Source organism: Podarcis gaigeae, assembly GCF_964106915.1.
Source record: "Podarcis gaigeae genome assembly, chromosome: 3".
In the NCBI taxonomy this organism is placed as follows: domain Eukaryota; kingdom Metazoa; phylum Chordata; class Lepidosauria; order Squamata; family Lacertidae; genus Podarcis; species Podarcis gaigeae.
In genome coordinates, this window is record NC_139680.1 from 86,037,107 (window position 1) to 86,059,972 (window position 22,866).

General features: G+C 39.9%; 1 protein-coding gene across 5 annotated transcripts in view; it reads right to left on the bottom strand.

Annotated features, from left to right (window-relative positions):
* KIF6 (kinesin family member 6) overlaps positions 1-22,866 on the bottom strand; it is a 148,864-nt gene that overhangs the window by 5,987 nt on the left and 120,011 nt on the right. For all 5 annotated transcript variants that reach the window (XR_014562509.1, XR_014562510.1, XR_014562511.1 and 2 more), the window contains exons 17-21: positions 11,050-11,131; positions 9,941-10,076; positions 9,327-9,415; positions 3,319-3,408; positions 1,816-1,922 (exon numbers count right to left, since the gene is read on the bottom strand). Coding sequence is in view for 1 of the 5 variants with exons in the window: in XM_083732325.1 (XP_083588451.1) it covers positions 1,816-1,922; positions 3,319-3,408; positions 9,327-9,415; positions 9,941-10,076; positions 11,050-11,131 (504 nt within the window). In the remaining 4 variants the exon portion in view is untranslated. The remainder of the gene's footprint in view (positions 1-1,815; positions 1,923-3,318; positions 3,409-9,326; positions 9,416-9,940; positions 10,077-11,049; positions 11,132-22,866) is intronic.

Consider the following 22,866-nt stretch of genomic DNA (forward strand, 5'->3'; position numbering starts at 1 on the left):
AAAAAGGACTACTTGTGTAGGCATTTACATTAGCAAAGCGAGGGATGATTGGCTTTTACCTTGTATGCTACCTAAAATTAATTTCCAGTTTTGCCAGTATATAAAAACCACAGTGTGTTCCTTTACTTCTGTTCTCTGGTTAACAAGAAGACTGGAAACACTTAAGGCTGGAAATAGATCCAAGTAACTGTTTGATTTTATATTCTCAAAAACAGGAAATCAGTCATTGTGCATATTCCTTTGTGCCTGCGTAGCTCCTAGGAGAACCTAATCCACCTACCTCTGCCATCTCTACACTCCATGCAAAGACTATGACAAAAGCAGACCTGATGGCTTTATCAGCAAGCCAGATTACCCCTCACACCCTCTGCTTAACATCCAGCCTGACAAAGAGTTCTGGAGAACTCTAAAGCTTGCTCACTGTTTTGTGACATTTTGGTTGGTCTTAATAAAGATATTTTTCTTATTGGCCAACATGACTGCCTTTATTGTTTGTGTGCCTGCCATCCAGCCTCAAGCTCAGTGGCGTCCTGATCACTAGTATTAAGATGAGAACCAGGAATTTGAAACCAGCTCTCTGCTACTGGCTATGTACAATCTGTTTCAGTGTCCTAGCAATTGCTGGACTCCAGGGGTAATGACAATATACTTCCGATTGCCAGTTACTAGAGAACAGCAGAAGGGGCAATCATTTTCAAGTCCCACTTGTGGGGTTCCCAAAGGAAACTGATTGGCTACTATAGAGAAAGGACACTGGCTTGGCTTGGCCATTGCTCTGATTTAGGTTCTGGACTAATGAAGTGCAATTACTCAATTGGTAATCTTGCTTCCATGCTCAGTAAGCAGCAATAAAAGGGGCAGAACTAACAAGTAGGAAGCTTTTTATTAATTTTGCAAGGAATTTTTGATAAATGGAACTTTCTTCTGCATCAGGATTATGCAGCCCAAGGATCTTGGCAATGGGCACTTCTGGATAACACAGTGCCTCTTTAAGTCTCCCATTCTTCTTGGTGACTGCACAAAATCAATGTCTCAGCAGCACCATAGTAGTATGGAGACAGTCACAGAAAAAACATATGAGAGCAACCCTGTACCACAGGAAAGTTATTCAAAACTGCAATAATAGAAGCTCAGCTAGAATGTACATTGCAGTTCATGAAAAGTACCACCAAGACCAAGTGGATGCCAACATGCTTAATGAGCATTGTCAAGGATGGCAGGGAGAAGAGAGAATAAGAGAAAAAGAACCACCAGGGCTCTTCTAATTTTCTCAAGAGCAATATAGGAAATTGTATCAAAACTGAACCTTACTAAGAAGAAATACTATGAAGCAGGTTTGTTATTACACACATAATATTACACACATATTATTAACATATTACACATATTACGCAGCCCTGTTTAGGGAAGTTTTTACTGATGTTTTAATGTAATTTTAATATTTTGTTGGAAGCCTCCCAGAGTGGCTGGAGAAACCCAGCCAGATGGGCGGGGGATAAATTAATAAATTAATAAATTAATAAATTATTATTATTATTATTCCTTTAATTAATGATAAGTCTTTCCAACCTTTCAAGAGCATCCCAAATGGTGAGCATAACAGTGCATTTAAAATCAATGAGTAGGACTATGGTGAATACAGACATTACCATAACATGAATTAATGTGAAAATGCTCTATACTGGGACACATTTATGAAACATATGCTTTTGACTCTTTGCTATAAACCTGGATGAGATTGCATCATATCCCTAGATAATTAATGCTATAACATAGATCACAATGTGGTCCAGTAGTGCACTTAGCAAGGCTTACCTTTCTTTTGTATGAGATTCTGCCTGGCCCTAATGAAAGCTAGAATGTCAGCATCTGTTTGGTGGTCTCCTGTGAAGGAGATAGATGAACTTTGTACCGGTGAAATCCTGCAATAACAAAGTTTATGTAAGCTTTCATCTGAGTTCTCTACTGCTTAGATTTTGTATTCCTTCTTGTATTATAATATTATTATTATTATTATTATTATTATTATTATTATTATTATTATTATTACTATTATTATTATTTTCTTCTTGCTCTTCACCCTAAGGTCCCAGGGTGGGTTAAAGCCTTAAAAACAATTTAAATAACTTGTGCTTTCTGTCTTCAGGATATAGGCCTAATCCACAAAGTGCTGCACAACCTCTGTTCATTTCTTTCAGCTAGGTTTATTCAGGACTCTTGGATGGAACAGGGGCTGGTGGATTATGTTCTGTTTAGGTAGCAATCAGCATAATTTGAGAGAGCATTGGATTTGCAATTTGCGCACATCTATCTGTTTTACAATCAAGACGTACTCACATTACATTCTTAAAAATAAGGAGAAAATCAATTTCCCAGCTACTTGAAACTGAGTGTTGGGAAAACACCATTCTTTATTTAAAACATTTATATGCTGCCCTTCAGCAAAGCTTCCAGGGCATTCTATGGTTTCATGAACACGGAGGTTATCCAGTCTGCTTGGAGCAAAGCAGCAACCGCTGCACATTACCTGCGCAAAAACCACCTGAATCAAACCCAACAGGATTCTTAAATGACTTTGGGTAACATCTATCTCTTTAGGGCTGTTGCAAGAATGAGATAAAAATGGCCAGGCTCAGTGCATGTTATATTCTCAAGCCACATACCGTATTTTTCGCTCTATAAGACGCACCAGACCACAAGACGCACCTAGCTTTTGGAGGAGGAGAACAAGAAAAAAAATATTCTGAATCTCAGAAGCCAGAACAGCAAGAGGGATCGCTGTGCAGCAATCCCTCTTGCTGTTCTGGCTTCTGTGATAGCTGCGCAGCCTGCATTCACTCCATAAGACGCACACACATTTCCCCTTACTTTTTAGGAGGGAAAAAATGCGGTAAGCTGCTTATGGGCAAGATTACCTTTTACTGCAGTCTCACATACCAGCCACTTTAAGGGCCAAACCATTGATCACTTTAAAAACACTTCCCTTTTCAAGTAAAAAGAGCCGTGTGGGAGCCCCAATCCTGATCAGGAGTGTGGCAAGTGGGGAGAAAGGGTTTCATGTTCTGTATGGTTGGGTTTCCCCGAGCGAGCATGGAGGAGCCTAGTCATGTGTCCCTGAATGCACATAGGTTCCCCTTTCAGTTTTTCCACTCAGTGTGTGAAGGAGCAAAGGCAGCAGTGGATGTTAGAGATGGCAACACTGGTGGCAGGAGTAGAATGCACAGCAATACTCCATGTGTCCCAATTAAAATAATAATAATTCTGGAGGGCTTCAGTGTCCTTCCTGGGTTCTCAGCACCACATGCCCTTACTGCATACCTTGCTTTTGAGGGCGAGTTACTCAGTCTGCTCCCACTGCTCTTCACAGAATGCTCTTCATTGAAGCTGGCTCTGCTGTTATTTGGAACCCTGGAGGAAGAATTCATTTCAGACTGCCACAAATGATGCTGCATTTGACAAAGGATATGTTTAATTCATAGAAATCTATAGAAAGGAGTGAAATATTTGTCTAATTCGGTCATTCCCTAGAAAGAAAATGGTCAGCAATGGTTCTTTTAGGATTAAGCAAATGGGACTTCGAAGTCCATTCAGATGATAATCATTCCAGATAGCAATACCCAGTTTCAATTTCATCCTCGGTATGGGCTACATTTTACTTTTCTATGCCGTTCCCATTTTCATAGCTATCCCTTGTTTTCTTACCTACTCTACTCTTTTCACTAGCTTACTGATTCTCTTCCCTTCCCTTCATTATTTATTTCTCCACTTACCAAAATATGGTCATGGCACTACTCAAGAGGGCAGAACTTGCAGACCAGTGGATGAGAAGAATGTCATATGGCACTCCATAGCAAAGCAAAATGTTTGCATCACACTTAACTTCTTAACATTTGGACTGGCATATAATTTGCTGTGCCACTATTTCAAGCATTGACTTGAAATCTGAACCTATCATTATGAGCCAAGATTTAACCACTAGATGGCAAGCTTGGGGTATTTTTGCTTTTATGAGTTTGTGTTAAATTGGCTTCCAAACAGATACTTCTGGCAAAAATGAAAAGAAAGAAATTTATGAAGAGGGAATGCAAAGCACTGCTTCTTAACAGTGTCACAAGACCCAAGAAAGCATATCTCCTTGGCTGGAAGACAAGGTCCCAGACTTTTGACTCCATCAAGGCAAAGGACTCCCTGCCCACCCATTTGAGAAAGCAGGAATAAACCAAATTCCCTTAATCCTGGAAATCCTGAAATTGCAGCACTGAAGAGCAAGTACAATTTCAGCCATGGCTCTGATTTTGTGAGTTCTTTTATTGTACCAAGAGATCCTTAGTCTAAAGCACTTCAGATATAGATTTGCCCCATTTATTTAAAAAACAACAACAAAAAGCTGGGAATTGGAATGAGTTTTACTGAAAGCCATGCTTTCAAGAATAAGGTAGATCTCTTTGAAGAGAGGCAAATGCTCCTGCCAAAGTATAGCAAGAAGATACAAGGTGAAGGTAATCATCCAAGTTAACCCTGTACATTGCCCTCTTGGTATCTATTTGTGAACTGAACGAAACAATGACCCATCTTTGTGTTTTCCATTACCTTTACCCTTCCTTGCAACTGAACCAGCCCTGATGATCAGATTAGCAGGCAAACCCCCATCCACTATGTTCACCGGTTTGTTTGAATTGTTTTGCAGAATCCCTAATTTCTCTCTGTATTTTCTTAGACATTTTAAAAAGGAAAACCTTTTCCTTTTCTTTTGGTGCGGTGGGGGGGATGGCGGAACACAGTATCTGCTCCAGCTGTAGTTTTCCTTGACACTTTCTTACACCAAACTTTGAAAAGTAGTTTGGGGGCACCAGGGGGGGGCACTCATTCAGCAAAGTATTCATTTCTCTGAATGTCTCATTGCTCAGTCATAGGTTTGCGGAGTAAAATGCAGAGCTCAGAAAATCAGAAACAAAAAGAATCTGTCATCTTTCCTCTCTGTAGAATTCTTAATCATGATCATTACAACTGATTTAATTTGCTCTAATTGGATGAGAGTAACTGTTTCCAGCAAGGCAATTAGAAAGAGTATTCAGTCGTAGCATTTTTGGGAAAGGTCTTCAAGCTCATAGACTTCCTAACAATGCAGTGAGTGTTGGCGATGTTCACCAGCCTTACTTCACAGATGTCAGCTATCTTACTATAAAGTCTAACATTGTGTGCACTGAGCTTTCAATTATTTGAAATGTGATACATTCTTTTTCAATATTTCTCACCTTGTTTTAAATCTCATTGTTATGCACTGGGAGTCCTTTAACATATTCCTGTTTTTATAATATATTTAAGATGCTCACATTTTCTGTTTGCTTTTGAAGTCTGGTTTATTATGCACATTCAAATAATGGGAGTCAAGCTGGGAGGATTCATCTCTCAGTAACTTTCTGAAAGTATCTGCTATTTATTTTGCCTTGGGAGACAGTGGAGTGTGCCTCCGGGGGGGGGGGGGGTGAAGTCAAACCGCTGGAGAATCACAGTGCCCACTGTGGCTACAGAGAAAAGTAAATTGTAACAGCTTCCTCCCACATTGTTTTTGCTGTGTTAGCAGTACCAAAGTGACCTCCCCAGGGCACAAGCCTGGGCAGTGTGTGTGTATGGAGGTCCTCGGCTGCCCAGACAAGATCCCCCTCTCAGCTTTGCTAATGTGGTTCAAGGGAAAGCAAAGCCATACAGCTTGGCTTGGCTTCAGGAGCTGCCAGAAGGAGGTGTACAAGGCACTATCTTCACGGCCTAGGACCCTCGTACCTACGGGAACGCCTCTCCTGGTATGCCCCACGGAGGACCTTAAGGTCCATATAGAAGTGTGCATGCACACGAAAGCTCATACCAAGAACTAACTTAGTTGGTCTTTAAGGTGCTACTGGAAGGAATTTTTTTATTTTGTTTTGACTTAAGGTCCATAAATAGCAACACCCTAGAGGTCCCAGGCCCTAAGGAAGTTAGATTAGCCTCCAGCAGAGCCAGGGCCTTTTCAACTCTGGCTCCGGCCTGGTGGAACGCTCTGTCTCATGAGACCAGGGCCCTGCGGGATCTGATTTCTTTCCGCAGGGCCTGTAAGACAGAGTTGTTCCGTCTGGCCTTTGGCTTAGAATCAATTTGATTCCCTCTCCCTCTTTCTTTTTCCTTTCTCCTCCTGTGTATAGGATCAGAGTTTTCCTTCTCCAAGATGGACTACCTTCCCCAGTGGCCAAGCCCCACCTGCCCCTCATTTCCTCCTACAGCATGTGCAGTAACCTCCTTCTTGACCACTGGAACTACCGTATTGATTGAATATAAGCCACCCCTTTAAAATTGGAGTGGGGGGAAGAAAAAAAGAGAGAAAAAAACCTGAATATAAGCCGCTCCCTTCCTCGCTGCTCCTGGCTGCATACTGGGGGGTGGGGTGGGGAGCCGCGTTGCGTTGCTGGTAGCCTTTCCCCTTTCTCGCTCTCCCCCTTCCCAGCCTTGGGGGAGAGGACAGGGAACTACGTGCTCCTGACTGCATACCATAAGGTCGTGAATATAAGCAGCACTTTAACTTTTCACAGTCAGAATTTGGGGGGAAAGTGCAGCTTATATTCAGGCCAATACGGTACTATTGGTCTCATCCACTCAACCCACCAAAGCCTGTCTTTGCATGCAGGGGGAGTCCCCAACTTACCCAAAGGATTGAGATCCACTGGCTACCCTCACCATTACTTTTCCTCTCACTCTCGACAGGTCCAATCAATCAATTCACCAAGGGCTACATGGTATTTGACAGTGCAGGCACCAAACACAGCAGAGTCGTGTGCAGAAAAATACTTCCAAGTTACAGTAAAATAAAAGTTGCACAAGCAGGTTGCTGGTAACTTTGTTGCACAATAGATTGTACAACTTGTTGCACAATGCATGTCTGTCTATACAACTGTTGTGTTGGATACCTCAGCTGCACAATATCAAAATCCCCCCATCTGCTACAGCAAGAGCCCTTACTCCAGTGGACAGAGAATGTTGGAGACAGACATATCAAATTAGTATGGCATGAGCTTTTGTGAGCTACAGTCCAGGAAAGCTTATGCCATAATAAATTTGTTAATCTTTAAAGTGCCACCAGAATCTTTGTAGTTATAGTTTTCTGGTAACTATGTTAGTGATACATTCATACGATTCTTATATCAGGTCTCCTGAATTTTAGCGTTTACAGCCACTTATCCATCTGTTATCTAAATTTCCTCTTACAAATGACTTTCTAGCTACACCTGAACCCACATTCATTGTTATGTAGTATATAATTCATGTCAACTTTCACTACTCCTATTAGCTTGACTGATGGAAGATGATGGTTAGATCCCTTTCTGTGAGTAAATTACCAGTTGGCTTCTGGATGGATTTAACAAAGAGCTTTTTTGTGCTCCAAGGCCACAGAGTTGAGAGAAAATATAAAGTCAAAAGGTTTCATCCTATGCAATTGCGGGAATGAATCAGTTAGGTTACTGTGTCATTCAGGTTCAGTGGAATCCTTGGGAAGCAAGCATTTTGTTATTTTATATTCTTAAATGTAGGAAACTAAAAACTTTGCCTCCGAAATGTTAATGCCTCAAACAGGCTTCAAGGGGACAAGAATAAATTTTCAGCACAGTGGGATATAAAAATTTGCTGTTCCCTCTTACAGTGTCAAGAGCTCCATTACAAATTCTTCATGCATCACACTGAGAACATAGCTGCATAAAATGGGTTTAGCAGGCTTAACACACAATAACACTAAAGTGCCTTGAATAAGGTCCATGGAGAACTTAAAAGGGTCATTACGAGTGTAATGGCATAGATGATATTAGATATCTGCAAATAAAAATGGAGCTACACAGTCTCTTCCACATAGAATATCACATTTTATTCATGCTCTTGGCTTTTTATCGTCTACATGCCTTATAATCATAACCTCCAGGCTACCAGATAATCTGGCTGCCAAGAAAAAGAACCAAATCCAACAATAGTACACCCTAGTCACCTATCTATCCATTTGTCAGTTTTCAAAGACAAATGAAATTAGCAATCAGAGAATATAGCTAGCACTTAGACCTTACAGACATTTGGTGCATTTGTCATATCAGAAATAGTCATGTGAAACAGCCCCAAACTGAAATGAACTCCATGAGAAATGCTAGTCTACATTTATAGCACTCATCCATGTTTGCTTTTGGTTCTTCTTAACAACTTAACCTAGGAAGAGGAAGAATTTCCATATTTACTTCAGAAGAGACAGCTTTGTACCAGGTGCTCCAGTGGAGATGGGAAGGGAGTGTTGGAAGCATCTGTGCGAGACCAGGTAGTTTCTAGTGAACATCTAGCCATAGGGAGAGATTCTTTTGGTGTTGTGGGTAAGCACCTGAGTGAAAGTCAGGGGTAGAAGTGGTTGAATGGCCCATTTCAATTTGGGTTCAGACCTGGATATGGGACAGAAGCAACCTTGTTCACCCTGGATGACTTGTGTTGGATTTAGAAGCATTATTGCCCAGAGTATTTACTGTAGTTTTCCATCTATAAGACGCCCCCATGGATAAGATGCATCCTAATTTTGGGGACTCAATATTAAGAAAAGGGGGGGGGGGAATTGTCCAGAATGGGAGGAATGCTGAAAAAACCCTCACCCAAATTCCAAACGCTTGCGATCGAATGCAACACAGAAGCCTCCTATCATATTTCCGATTGACACCAGCCGCCGCCAATCACACACCCAATTGCAGCAGCAGAGCCCAATCACCAGCAACCATTGCTGCAGCAGCAACCAATCGCCAGCGGGCATTCTCTCAGCAGCAACCAATCGCAAGCGGACATTGCTGCAGCAACACCCAATCACAAGCAGACATTGCTGCAGCAGCCTATCACCCGCAATAACACCAGTGACAATCTACTACTCAAGACAGAAATCATTTCCACTGTCCTCCCTCTGCACTACCCATCTATAAGACGACCCCCATTTTTAAGCATTGTTTTAAGGTAAAAAACATCGTCTTATACATGGAAAAGTACAGTACACGGCTCCTGCTACAAGTAGTACTCCTTGCACTTCTTCCATCTGTTTTCCATCTCTACAATCTCATTGTTTGAACCCACAACATAGATTCACGGCATAGAATGGAACTCAACTCATTATTATATATTGGCGTGGTTATACAGTATCTCCAAAGTGCAGCTCCATTTCACATAGACGTTCATATGTGTATGAATTCGACATGAGCTATTTAAAGTCCTAAGTGACCCTAAAATATCAGGGGACCATAAAAAAGACAATTATATGTTGCATATTTTCAAACAGATAACCATCTTACCTGGTACCGTATGAATGTGGTTGGGCTTCAAGAAGCGAGGGAGGAATCTTTACTACACTGGTTGAATTTTGCAGAAGTGGCTTTTCATCCTGGGCCAAAAGAAACATTATACAGGTAGGATGCAAAAGTCAAATGTGGAAAACAGTGGGTTCGCCCCTCCTCCATTAAAATTAAATGTTGAATGCTTTTAAAAAACCCTACTCTACAATTCTAATCTTCCACACCAGTTGTCTACTTCTGTAGCATTCTTCCTTCCTTCTATCCACTCATCCACCCTAGCACTGAAGTCAGAAATTCCTGGTACCTTACAATAAAGTGTTGAAGATTGGTTTTAAAATGTCAAAGGTCAGGTTTCAGGCTTTCAAAATGGATCAGTAGGCATTGGCTGATCTGGGTGACTTAAGGGACTTAGAATTTTACACAGGTTAAAATCTATGCAATTAAAGTCTCGTATTATATTAATCAGCGGCTGAATTTTGGGCTCTTCCTGCAAACATAACATGCATATATGTATAAGACTGGAGAAATACTGCCTTAAATACAGTCCCATTTAGATAATTTCAACCATGTTTTCCTCTAACAAGTATAAGACAAAATTTAAATATTGAGGATACCTGTAAGTTTCTCGCCTCCTCAGACCACCAAATTTCAAAGTCTTTTTGCAACTTCACCTTGGCTTTTTCCATAAGTAGCTGCAAGTGCTCAATCTCTATCTTCATTCCTTTCAAGTGTGTAAACATTGTTTTGTAACTGCAGAAAATAAGTAAAATTCACTATAGAATAATAATGCAGAAGCTTCTGGAACAAAACACTCTTAATTATTGTGCAGGGCTGCACCAAATTCACTCCTCTTATTCCTCACCCCATCCCACAGATTGCAAGCTGGAGAGACCGACCTGTTGTTTGCCAGATGGTGGGGTGTGTGTGTTCACCAATTTATAAGCAAAATTGATAATTGTTATTTTATTTTATTTACAGTTTTGAAAAATTGAAATATAACAATACAATAAAGGAACTTGTATTCCAAAACATTTGGTTCAGAATAGATGCAATCTTCCTGCATGCATCCAACCCTTTCCCATAAAACTGTACCCCATTGAAATATTTTTCTGTCCTCTCAGAGCTCCTCCAGATGTCCAGACCACACTCAATGAATTTAAGACATAGATAAAAATAGTGGAGTGAAAAACAGAATGGAGGCATGGAAAAGGGGCCAAAAACTGCCCCAGATAATCAAATGTTCCACACATCCTCTCAATCCCCACAAAGGTCTTCTCTTTTCATATAAGCCACATTGTCATGGGCCACCAAGCGCCTTGCCAACAAAACTAGGGGTGTGGTGATAAATGGAATTCCTTCGCTAAATGTTACTGGACCAGACTGGGGGAAGGAGGATTTTGTTAAGGCTCAGAGGACTGATTGATAAGTTAAGCAGCTGTATTTTATTTATTTATCTAGTATATATTAAATTTGTATACCACTCTTCACAGGGTGGTCACAAGGCTGCATCCATTCCCCACAGTTGAACAATACATAGTTAGTACCACTGTTGAACAATGGTTTATGTAGCTAGTGTGGGTGGGATGTTTTAATGTAGGGTTTGTTTGTTTTTTTAAAAAAGAATTAGAATTGTGTTTCAGATTTTTTTTAATGCTGGTTTTAATGTCTTTGAAAACACACATATGTAAGTAAAGGTTTTAAAAATGTGATAATCTAAAACAACCTTTTCTTCTCCCGTTCAATTTGTGTCCGAAGTGTCTCTTCTATTGGGTCAGGCTCATTCATTTGTCGAGGACTGACAACAGCTGCAAGATATAATGAGTGTTAACAGTTGTAAAATGTAGAGCTAAGAAAATGTTTATACGCTGGAATGATAATCGCTTTATATGTCTGACAGAAAGAAGTATCATACACAACTTTTTTTACCCAGAGAGCCCGGTTTCTGTCAAAGGAATAGATTCCAATCTTGCTACAGCAGTTTATCTTTCGTGAATTTAAACTGTTTTCTCCCCTCTGGATTTACCTCAGCGCAAGATTAGCATCTCACTTCTAGGTAAAAATATGCCTGATGGGGCCAAAACTACATGTTAAATTAAATTCACAATCACACTGAATGTATTGTTTCTTAAAAGAAAAATAGCAGTAGGTGGAGGGTCAGGATCGTGACTACAGCATGAGGAGAGCTGCAGTCCTAACAGAAAAGGGTAGCCTCTCCTCCTTCCACACTATGATCCAAACCTTAATTCCACCCCTTCCATGCTTAAAAACCAGAGACGTTGCACGCGATCATACATTTAAAGTAACAAATAGTTTGGTTCTTGGTATTGTAGGTCTTAGTGCAAGCTTTGAAGACACAGCACTCTGAGGGGTACCTATGACCTCCAGGATATTCTCAGAGCTGTCATTTCCTAGCCCTGCCTTCATTGTTTGAGGATTAGCTGGAGTTAAAAACACCATCTTGGCAATGCTGCTTGTCCCAGAGAAGAGGAAGATGGGGGAAACCACCAGGAACTGATACCCAGCAGTATCTCCCTACCTTTCCCCCAACCAATCTGCTGATAGTTGGGATCACTATATCTTCCAATGGGTTCCCTGATAGTTCCTCAGCTGAGACCATTTCTAGGCTCTTGTATTTGCCCCATCTAGTCTGTCTTGCACTCTTCTTGCTTCCCAATTGTATGCTCATCTGGAGTATCTTCACACAGATGAACTCTGCCATTTGTTGATATTTGAAGGGCTGGCATAGCTTTGTGTTCTATTCACTGCTGTTGCACACAATCTCTGGAATTTCCCCTCTAAAGAGGATTTACTGAGCTCCCTGTTGCAGGTCTCTAGAAGGCAGATAAAGATCCTCCTTGGTTATATCTGCAGTTGGGTTGTGATGTGATTTGCGGTGCTTTGATACTGCTATTTTTAACTGTATGCTGTTGATATTATTGTACATTGTTTGGAGTGGTTTCACTTTACCCAATAAGAGCAACTCTTACATTTTTAAATTTTATTAAATTAATAGATATATTGTGTCTGAGAAGCGTGAGCCCTGCAACAAGGCCTTTATCACAAAAAATAAAAATAAAAGGGAGGGTGCTTAAAGCAACTAATCTCAACTGTGTAAGAAAATGGTCAAAGAATCATAGAATTGTAGAGTTGGAAAGGGACCCCAAGGGTCATCTAATCCAACCTCCTGCAGTGAGTGCAGCAATCTCAGATAAAGCTTCCATGACAGATGGCCATCCAATCTCTGCTCAAAAAACCTCCAATGAAGGAGAGTCCACCACCTCCCGAGGGAGACCGTTCCACTGTTGAACAGCTTTACCACCAGAAATTTAATAGTTTAAAGAACTCAGAAACTAATAGTTTCTCATTCTAATATTAAAGCAAATTGTTCAAGATTTATTTATTTATTTATATTCAATATATATATATATATTCAAAAGTTACAATACAGTTACAATACAATACGTTTTCAATCAATATATCCCCTTCACAGACACCTCTGTGATAATGGTGATATTAAGATTTCCAAGATAACATGTTTGGTATATTAAGCTAAAGGGAAAAGAAGAAAAATGATTTAGTTTGGCTTCCATCTCAATTGCAGTGGTACCTTGGTTCTCAAACTTAATCTGTTCTAGAAGTCCTTTCCAAAACCAAAGTATTCCAAAACCAAGATGCGCTTTCCCATAGAAAGTAATGCAAAATGGATTAATCCATTCCAGACTTTTGAAAACAACCCCTAAAACAGCAATTTAGCATGATTTTTACTATCTAACAAGACCATTGTTCCATAAAATGAAAACAATAAACAATGTACTGTAGTCACACAATCAGTCAGTCAGTAGCTGAACTCGGTTCCACACAAAAACAAAAACAAAACAAAAAGGGACGCAAAAACGCAAAATAAACAGCAAAAACCGACAGACCTCAGCGTAACACGCAAAACAGAAGTATGACACTCAAATCAGAAGTGTAACACTCAAAACGGAGCACATTCGGCTTCCAAAAGTTCACAAACAGGAACACTTACTTCCAGGTTTGCACTGTTTGGATTCCAAGTTGTTTGAGTACCAAGGCGTTTGAGAACCAAGGTACCACTGTACTGGTTTAACAAGGAAGTAAATTATAAGTAAACCTGCTACTAGGCTAAAGGAGTGTACCTAGCTTCAGGGAATGAAATTCTGGCTGGAACACCAAGGCAATAATGACCACTCTTGGCTTGTCAGTGTTGCAGCTAAAACCATTTATCTTTACTTACAAAAGTCAGCAGCTTAATCAAAAAAGAAATCAAATAATTTATAATAATTTCATTGAAAGTACTTTAGACCAAATGTCTACAGGCTAAAAGCCAAGAAGATGTCATGATCTACAGGGCTTCAAATCCACATGTTTGCCAAATTATCAGTCGGACAGGACTAAAAACATCTAGAATGCCTTTTGGTACTATGAGGAACTTACATGAAAGAAGCAAACAGTATAACTATCAATAAGTAGGGGGGGAAAGGGGGAAAAAAGGTAAAGGACCCCTGACAGTTAAGTCCAGTCGCAGACGACCAGAGCAGCACATGGAAATGCCATTTACCTTCCTGTCGGAGTGGTCCCTATTTATCTACTTGCACTTTTTTGGCGTGCTTTTGAACTGCTAAGTTGGCAGGAGCTGGGACTGAGCAATGGGAGCTCACCCCATCACGGGGATTCGAACCGCTGACTTTCTGATCGGCAAGCCCAAGAGGCTCAGTGGTTTAGACCACAGCGTCTCCCAAGACCCCACTCAATAAGTAGTACATTTATATAAATCTGTACCTATTGAGTTTGGCCTGATAAATTCACAGCCAGAGGTGCAATATGCTTATAGGTAGGTAAAGGTAAAGGTCTCATTCCCGTTAGTGATAATACTACAGAATTCTCAGCTTGTATGTTTTGTCTGCTGCTCTTTATTTTTTGTGTTGACTTTATTATTTTAATGTATTATTTAGTTTAACTTACTATTTTACAAATTTGTCATTGTTTGCTTCCATGATTATTATTTTTTTAAAGAACAGTATATAACATTCTGACTGCATGACACAAACATCTTGTGTCTCTGTGTATGTCTCTGAAATGGTGATGGTTAGATAGCATCCACTTAAAATATAATGGAATGAAGATAACAATAGTGCTCTATACAGTTGGGAAGCACACCATAGTTAGTTGTTTAGGGCATCTTTTTAACCTTGCAACATCACTCTGTGAGGTACATTAGCTGAAAGTTGAGGATGTGCTTAAGGCCACCCACTGAGCTTTATAGCTAAGAGATTGGAACCTGGGTTTTTTCACATCCAAAAGAGACACTCAAATCACTGCATAACAAAGAAACAATATAGTAGATAAGTCAAGCAGAACTAAGGGGGTCATATGTAGAGAACTACATACTTCCCCAGCTGATTTGATTGATGCCTATAATCTCCAGATTTTTTAAATCCCTTTGATCGATCCCCAAGAGTTGGTTAATGAGCCACAGGTGGACATTCAGAGTCAGTTTCTCTGAAAATGGGTGGTTTTGCAGCAGCTTGAAATAATCTGTTACGTGGCATGATAGCAGCATTTCAGGCCAGCTGTTTACCTGGTGAGCAGGTGATACATCAAAAGAAACAGCTGCTTTAAAAGCATATTAACTATGAAAGAGGTTATAAACAAAAATTAGCACAGATAAAATTTGCACCAGAGCTGGTTATAAGGGGAAATTTTATATCTTTTATATCTGATGAATTTATTTCTTTTTTTAGAGTTTGTATGGGTGGTTCTAGAGTTGATTGAAGTAGTTTTTTTTAGAACTGGTGCTTCTATACTTTATTCTGTTTTTACAATGTACACCTCTTCAATGGCTTAATGTTGTGAAGCAGTCTAGACATTTTTTAAAATAGTATATCTGAGAAATGGTAGATATACATGCTATATCTACAGATCCTACACTTACGATCCTTCAAACTACTTATACATTTTCAAAATATATCACATATTTTAAAGCAGAATTTTTATTGTTATTTTATAATACAGAAAATACTTATACAAATGCATTCGAAAAAGTGAAAGAATAAAAATCAAATTAAAAGAATCTGAGCAAAGAAGATAAGATGGAGTAAATGAATTCACAATGTGGAAAAATGTACATTCTTGAGTATGACATCACATATTAGAGATAAGTCATAGTCAGTGCTATTATTCTAGAAAAGGAGGTGCCAGAACTAACCATAAGCACCTCTCTTATTCTCTTATAATGGCAATGGCGCTCACCTGAGAGGTGCTGGAACTGAGTTCTGGCAAGCTCTAGCTGGAAAAAAAGGCCTGTTCAGTTATGAACATAGTTCTTCTATAAATTGGCAAACATTTCTCTTAGGTCGACTAGGTCTGTACTTGTCTGAATGTGGGTGGCCTCTTATCAGATAAGCACCATCTCCAGGTGAACACCCGGCAACTCTAGAAAGCACATTTGAAACCCACCCACCCCAGTGCATCGGTTATTGCTAGTGAGTTGCACACATTTGTAGAGTTCATGCAACTGACACTATATATTTCAGACAATTCAAATTGGAAAGGTTCAAGAGCCAAATACCCAATCTGGAGTAATAACCATGCATGTGGAGACAGAACATATCCAGGCACTGCCTGCCAAAAGTGAATTTGTAGTTGTCAGCTGCATTATATTAAATGGAGTCCCCCTTCAACCACACATAGGCAGCAAAGATGAAAGTGGTTCAATGGAACAGGAGGAATTAACAGACGGGCTGCTCTGGTACAAGTACTTGGATGTTCGGGTTGCTTAGTGCTGCTAGAATCCTAACATCCTTGATGAAAGGCAAAGGTTTTGAATTAAGCGATGCATTCTTTGCGACATTATTAGAACGAAGTTCAGTGACTTGCAGATGGTTTCCAGATACAAGAAGAATGGGAAAAGTGAGACAAATTTAGTAACAATATTAGCTGCAATAGAAGCTCTGCTGGAAGAGATCTGAACAAAGCACAGAGATGACAATTTTATAGTGCTGTTCCAAAAGGCATTAAAAACCAAAGACCTAGCCAAAGTGAATATGTGGAAACTTGTTGTTCCTAAACCAAAAATCGCACTGGGTTAACAAGACAATGCAAAACTAGGAACATGCTTGGCAAGTCAGCCTTCACTTTTGCTTCTCACAAGCTAATGCCAAACATGCACTTTGACAGGCTCAATCCTGAAAAATCCCACTTACTTACAGAAGTGCTGATAGTTGTTTCCCTAGATCTTTAATGCAGTACTTTCTGAAGGAGTTTCACTTCCACTGAAAGCAAAGCAGAGCAACAATATAGGGGGGTTTTTTTTGGATCATAATAGCTGTCCCTGTTTCCAAGACACTTTTTAACTAGGTGAATTATTCCAAACAGCTGAGCTAGAAACCATCCAGCATGCTGGGTTCATGTAGGCAGCCATGGCTCAGTGCAATATCATAAACACAAAGGAATCTGAGTTCTTCTAGAGTTCAAAAGAGTGTAGTGTTCATGCTTCCACAGTGACACAGAAACTTCCCAGAAAGTGTGCTGCAGTTTGAATGTCTCCGCGAACAAGCAGGTGAACCTTCCCCAAGAGAAAGACGAGAGCTAATGGACTATGCAGAATATAATTTTGATAAGTAGCCAGAATGTTTCAAATCTGTACTTTGGAAGCCACGACGTTACTGTCCATTTTGTCCCAAGAAAGATGAGCAGTCACAAAATCACTTCTGAACTTACACTGACCCACTTTGGAAAACCATCAAGGTTTCATAAACCCTTGTTTATGAAGCCTGGAGAAAGTGTCGTTGCTTTGGTGCAAAATCCTGGCATGCATCACACCAGAGTTCTTCACTGCATTTGAATCTGGGAACATTGGCTTAATGCCAGTTAACAAAGTAGGAAAATAAGCTAGGATGTAATCCTGCTTGCATCAGGGAGGAAATCAGAACAGTTTTCAAGCAAGGTGTCAGCAGAGTAAGCTAAATAACCCATTGTTCAGACAATGGACTGACTATAGGCTGCCCTGAATGTATTTATATCCAGCAAGATTCTGAAAAGGCTATTACTTGTCTTGGGGATACAGGCATCGCAAGTAGCATTGTTTCTATCTCTGAGTCTCTTTCTGGACTAAATCTGTTGCAGGAGTGGAGTAGCAGAACCTAAAACAGCCTGTCAATGATGAGAAAACAAACCACAAGGTTTGTTACTGGTTTCTCTGCAGGAGATAAACCATAAGTCTAGGTTCAGATGTAGTGCTAAGCCAAAACATGACTTAGCCTCCGGTAGTGAGAAGAATCAGGGGATGTGTGCACCAGCTATAATCTTTGTTCTGAGAACTTGCACATTTACTCATTTCTGCTACACTATGGCTTAGCTCAGAGTTGTGTTCAAACTGGGCCATTGTGATGCTGATAATTGCGAAGATTTTCATTGTTTCAAAAGTTGATAGTAGCATTTATTGCTGGTTGCCCTGGAAGTCCCACAGGCGATGGAAGGTGTGCAATGCACATTCCTTTGTTAATTAATAGATAAAGCAAAAATGAATGACGCCACACAGTTTTCTGATTAACCTTTAACCAGTTTTGGAGATTTAATAAAAAGCTATATTTTGACATTCAAATTATTAATTTTGGATTTGGGCTTCTTCTTCTAAATATTAGATTACATATATTTTAGGAAGTTATAAATTTTAGCCTGTTGTTTGTAAACAACAATTAAAAATGAGTGGCTATTCACTTTACAAGACAATGATCCAGAATAGCATTTTCAGCAGGAGAAAACCTGTATAAGGAAGGTGAGAAGTTGCCAGTTAAATGCTCCATTAAATGAAATTTCCCTGAACTTAAAAAACCAATGACTCAGCATAAAATCTCAACGATGCTTGAGTAAATAAGAGATGAATTAGTACTGCTGATACATCATGAAGATTTGCATCCATGTTCTTATGCCTAAAAGGTAGGAAAATAAACCTTGCCCCCAAAATCTTTTTCTTTCCTTGTTCTGCTAAACTTCAAAATAAACATGAGACATAAAACTGCTTATAAAATGCTGAATTAATACTAGCTTTTATTTCAAAATGAAAAACAACAACCCAGAAAATAGAGCTCTAAAAAAAGATGTTGGCATATTTATTCTAGAATTGATTGGCATTATATACAACAGGCCCAATACAACAACTGCAGTCCAGAAAAGCTATAATGTCAACCTATGTAGACTGAATGCATATATACTGTACATGTTAATCACCTGGTAAAAATAACATTCTGTGTTGTCCTCAATTTGTGATCATAATAATCAAGTATGCTGATTTCATTTCTCTTGACTATCTCAAACACAATATTTTTTCAGTGCGCACACTTTGCCTATTCATCAGATACAAATCATGAAATATGAATCCATGAAATCATGAATATGTGGATTAGCCCTTGGGAACATACAGTTTATGGACTTAATATACAAGCATTAACAGCATGCATCCCAAGTCCAAGAGAAGAAAGATAATTTCTGTAATCAATGTATCCTAAGCTGTTTGAACAATTTACGCGAATGAAGTAAAAAAAAAAAAGCTAGTTTAAAGTGAACTCAAATGTCTCCAAATCTAAATGAATAGCAAGATGACACTATTTCTACCTGTCAGGACTGCCGCTAGGTCCCAGCTCACAGAGGACCAACGCCCAGTGGATGTTATATACAAAAGTCTTTATTAAAGTTTAGTTTCCATTTCCAAGCTCTGGGCGCGCAGACCCACGTCTCGACGCTAGACCGGCTACGTCCCCTCTGACTCACTGCTCCACCCACACCAGTTTAAGATTCTAGCCCGGCTCCACCTCCTACGCTGTTCTTTCCTTCGCTGGGTCTTTCTGCCCTCTGGGGTTCCCTCCTTCCTGGACTCCTCTGACGCTGAGCCTCCTGAGTCTTGCCCCTCCCTCCGGCGGGCTTTAGGACCTGGCTCCCTTTCCGGGCTCCCTGCTGTGCCGCGCTCCTGTACATTTGAACTTGGCGCGCGCGCCCAGCCGGTGACTTTCCTTCTGACCGTTTCCCCGCTTCCTGATGTGGGCGTTGCCAAACCTGACTCCTCTCCTCCCTCTGGTGGTGAGGACACTGGTCCCGACTCCTGGGACTCCCCCTCCCCACTGCGCTCTGGTGGAGAAGCTGGTCCTGATTTCCAACTGCTGCTCAGGGACTCCCCGCTAGCCCCTTCCTCCTGGGGCTTCCCCCCTGGAGCCCCCTTCGCTCTGGCCACCGGCGCTCCCTTCTGTGAGTCCTCCGATTCGCTAGAGAGGCTTGTGGAATAACTCTGGCCACTGTCACTGCCTGCGCCCCCCTCGTACTCCTCCTCCTCACTCTCCATTTGCTCCCCCTCCTGTGTCTCTCCTTCTGAACCCCTGACACTACCCCACCTGCAGGCTTAAGGAGAAAATCCTGCCTGCAAGTTTATTAAATTGCAGTGCTGTCATCCTATTTTTAAAACTCTTACTAAAACTCAAAATATTTCATCCATGAATTTTTAGCATAACATCCCTTGAAAGGGGAATAATAAATTAAATGGGCATTCTTGAAAAAAATCTAAAAATCCCCAATCAAAGAGAGTTGGATTTCATTAATACTTTATTATAAAAACCTGAAATATTAAGAAATAATAATATAATAAATGTTATTATTTCTTACTCTTCTATGCAGTGCTTTTCTAAGCATGTGTACTCAGAAATAAGTCATGGGATTAGACTTAATTCTGGGTAAACCTCTGGGCAAATATAGAAATACAAACTTATTTTTCATATTAAATTGTCTTATTTTATTCTCATAATTCTTCATTTTTTTGGTAACTGAATTTTTTTTGTTTCTATTGTTTCTCTCTCTCTCTCTCTCTCTCTCTCTCTCACACACACACACACACAAGACGTCTGTTTTTCTGTTAGCCATCCATTTTCTTGGTGCTCAGGCATTTAAATTGCCATATAATGGTTATCATAATCACTCTTCCCTAGAGTCCTTCTGACAGCTTTCCATCTTTTCTTCAGAACGATTAATTTCTTATTAAAAATATTATTTAAACTCCCCTTCTTTCAAAAGTAACACCATGGATGCAACAAAAACATGCTTTCCCCCAAACCATCTCCTGTTTATGTGGAGACACTTTTAGGGCTATATTTGGGAAATCACAGTTTGGGAAGTGCCTCACTTTCTCTAGATTAGGGCTATTATGGATAGACCTAAGACCTCGAAGTCCAGAGTTATAAGATTCCTGAGCTGTTGCTTTTCTATTCTGGTTTTCATTTACGCCTGAATAAAAAACCACAACATAGTTATTAGATTTTATCATAACTGTTTCTCAAGTGCTACAGCAGCAACATTCTTAGTACTTGGCCAGTCACCAAGTGTAAAGGATATTTACTTAGAGAATACTATGCCGATAAAGTGAAGTTTAGCTTCACTGAATTTTAACTTCAAAGATACTATAAAACTGACCTGCACAACATAAATTCTTCAGGTTGACTGTGGCCTCATTCCAGTCTCTTGCGATCCCATGAGAGAATTCCAAATACCTTTTGTTCATGGCCTTTCCCCACATAATTATGTAAAGGCATGGCCAAGCCCATCAAAAATGGGGTATGAATGAGAGAATGCTCACATCACTATGTCTGAACTGGTCCTTCCGTCTTATGGAGGGAGCAGCATCAGTTTCTCCAGGTTACTTGCATCATTTAAACTGCTTTTCATGTTAATGGGGATGGGATGCAGAAACAGATCATAAAGACATTAGAAGAAGGAAAAGGGGTCACAGAGAGATGTAGTGGGGAAATAGAAAAAGAGATAACATAGACACAAAGAGAGACCTATGGGAGTGGAGGGGGGGAGGAGTAATAACAGGGGGTCAACAGTGATCTATGGATGTTGTAGCAGAAAGAGAGCTGGTAACAGACCTAGCTCTCGCAAACAGCAGAAAACATGACAAACTACTGGGCAGTGCTACTTCAGACTGCAGGTGAGGGCTTGCATGGCTGAATGATTTTCCATGTTTTTAAAAAATCTCTGAATATAGAAAACTATATGTCAGAGGAAAGGGCCGTTGCCTATCCTTCTCCTTGACATGCGGATTTCTACATCTGTGACATTTCCTGTTCAATGAAACGTTTACCTTAAATGAAGCATTACCATTCAGACACAGTGCATAGAGAAGTTGTCTTACAAGGCACAGAGAAAAGGGGAAGACCTATTAAAGAAAGGGGTCCAGATCAAAGACAATGGAGAGAGAGAGAGAGAGAGAGAGAGAGAGAGAGAGAGAGAGAGAGTTCCCTACTGGGTGTAGAGAGGAAAATACTTAACATGGAATGCAGAGAGACCTGCAGGTGAGGAAAGAAAAGGAGGGAGGAATCATTTGGGGGATAAGTGTGAAGATGTGTGGAGTGGGAGGTGAAGTGAAGACAAGGGAATGCAGAGGGGTCAATCAGAAATTGAAACTGGAAAAGGGGAGGTATGGGTGCATAGAGTAAAAGGTGATAACAGAAACAGGTCAAATGAGATGCCTACTGCTAAGGAAACAGAAAAAGGGGGTATAAATAAGAATACTGACTTATAGAAGTGAGGAGAAGAGCACAGAAGAGTAGACCACTATGTGTGGTGAAGAAAAGTTTGGATTTGATATCCCACTTTATCACTACCCTAAGGAATCTCAAAGTGGCTAACAATCTCCTTTCCCTTCCCCACAACAAACCCTCTGTGAGGTGAGTGAAGCTGAGACTTCAGAGAACTGTGACTATTCCAAGGTCACCCAGCAGCTGCATATTCCACTCCATTCAGTTTCATTCATATTTATATTAGAACTAGTCCATTGTATATATATGAAACTGATTGGTCTATTAAAATATACATGGTTTCTTTAACCTTCAAAATGTATACAACCTAAAGATCAGCACTCCTTGAAATTATAGCGGTACTCATTCATTGAAAGACACTGTAGTATCACCAGAGAGTATAGCTAAGATTCTCAGTGTCTCCCAAGCTGAAAAATATCATACTCTTTAACATAATGTAAAATGTCATAACTACATTTGTTGGTATAAAATTTGTTCTAATAGTTGTTGATTAAAGCAATTAAAATACATAAAGTGAGAAAACAGAGTTTAGTAACCTGCTCTCAAATTTATTCATGTAAACCAAAATTATTTGATAGCATGCTTGCTATGACAAATTCTCAGTTATTTCCATGCCGCTTCTCTTGGATGCATCAACTTATGGCATGATCATGAAGATGTATTTTAGACTCAGGGTTGATACACTAGCAATAGTTTTAATGAACAAAATTTACTTTCTATGCCTATTTATTTTCCCTTATGTTGCTGTTTTTGCAGAATCCCTGCCAATAAATTCATTTGCCATGGCATTAAAGAAATGTGAACCCCAAAAGATTTAAATCTCTCAAAAGAAATTTAAATGGTCCCCTAGGCAAATATTCATGGAATGTTTTTGAGGTACTCATCCAGAGCTGGTACCAAAATCTTGTTCCAGGACTAATGGAAAATCTATGCTCTTAACA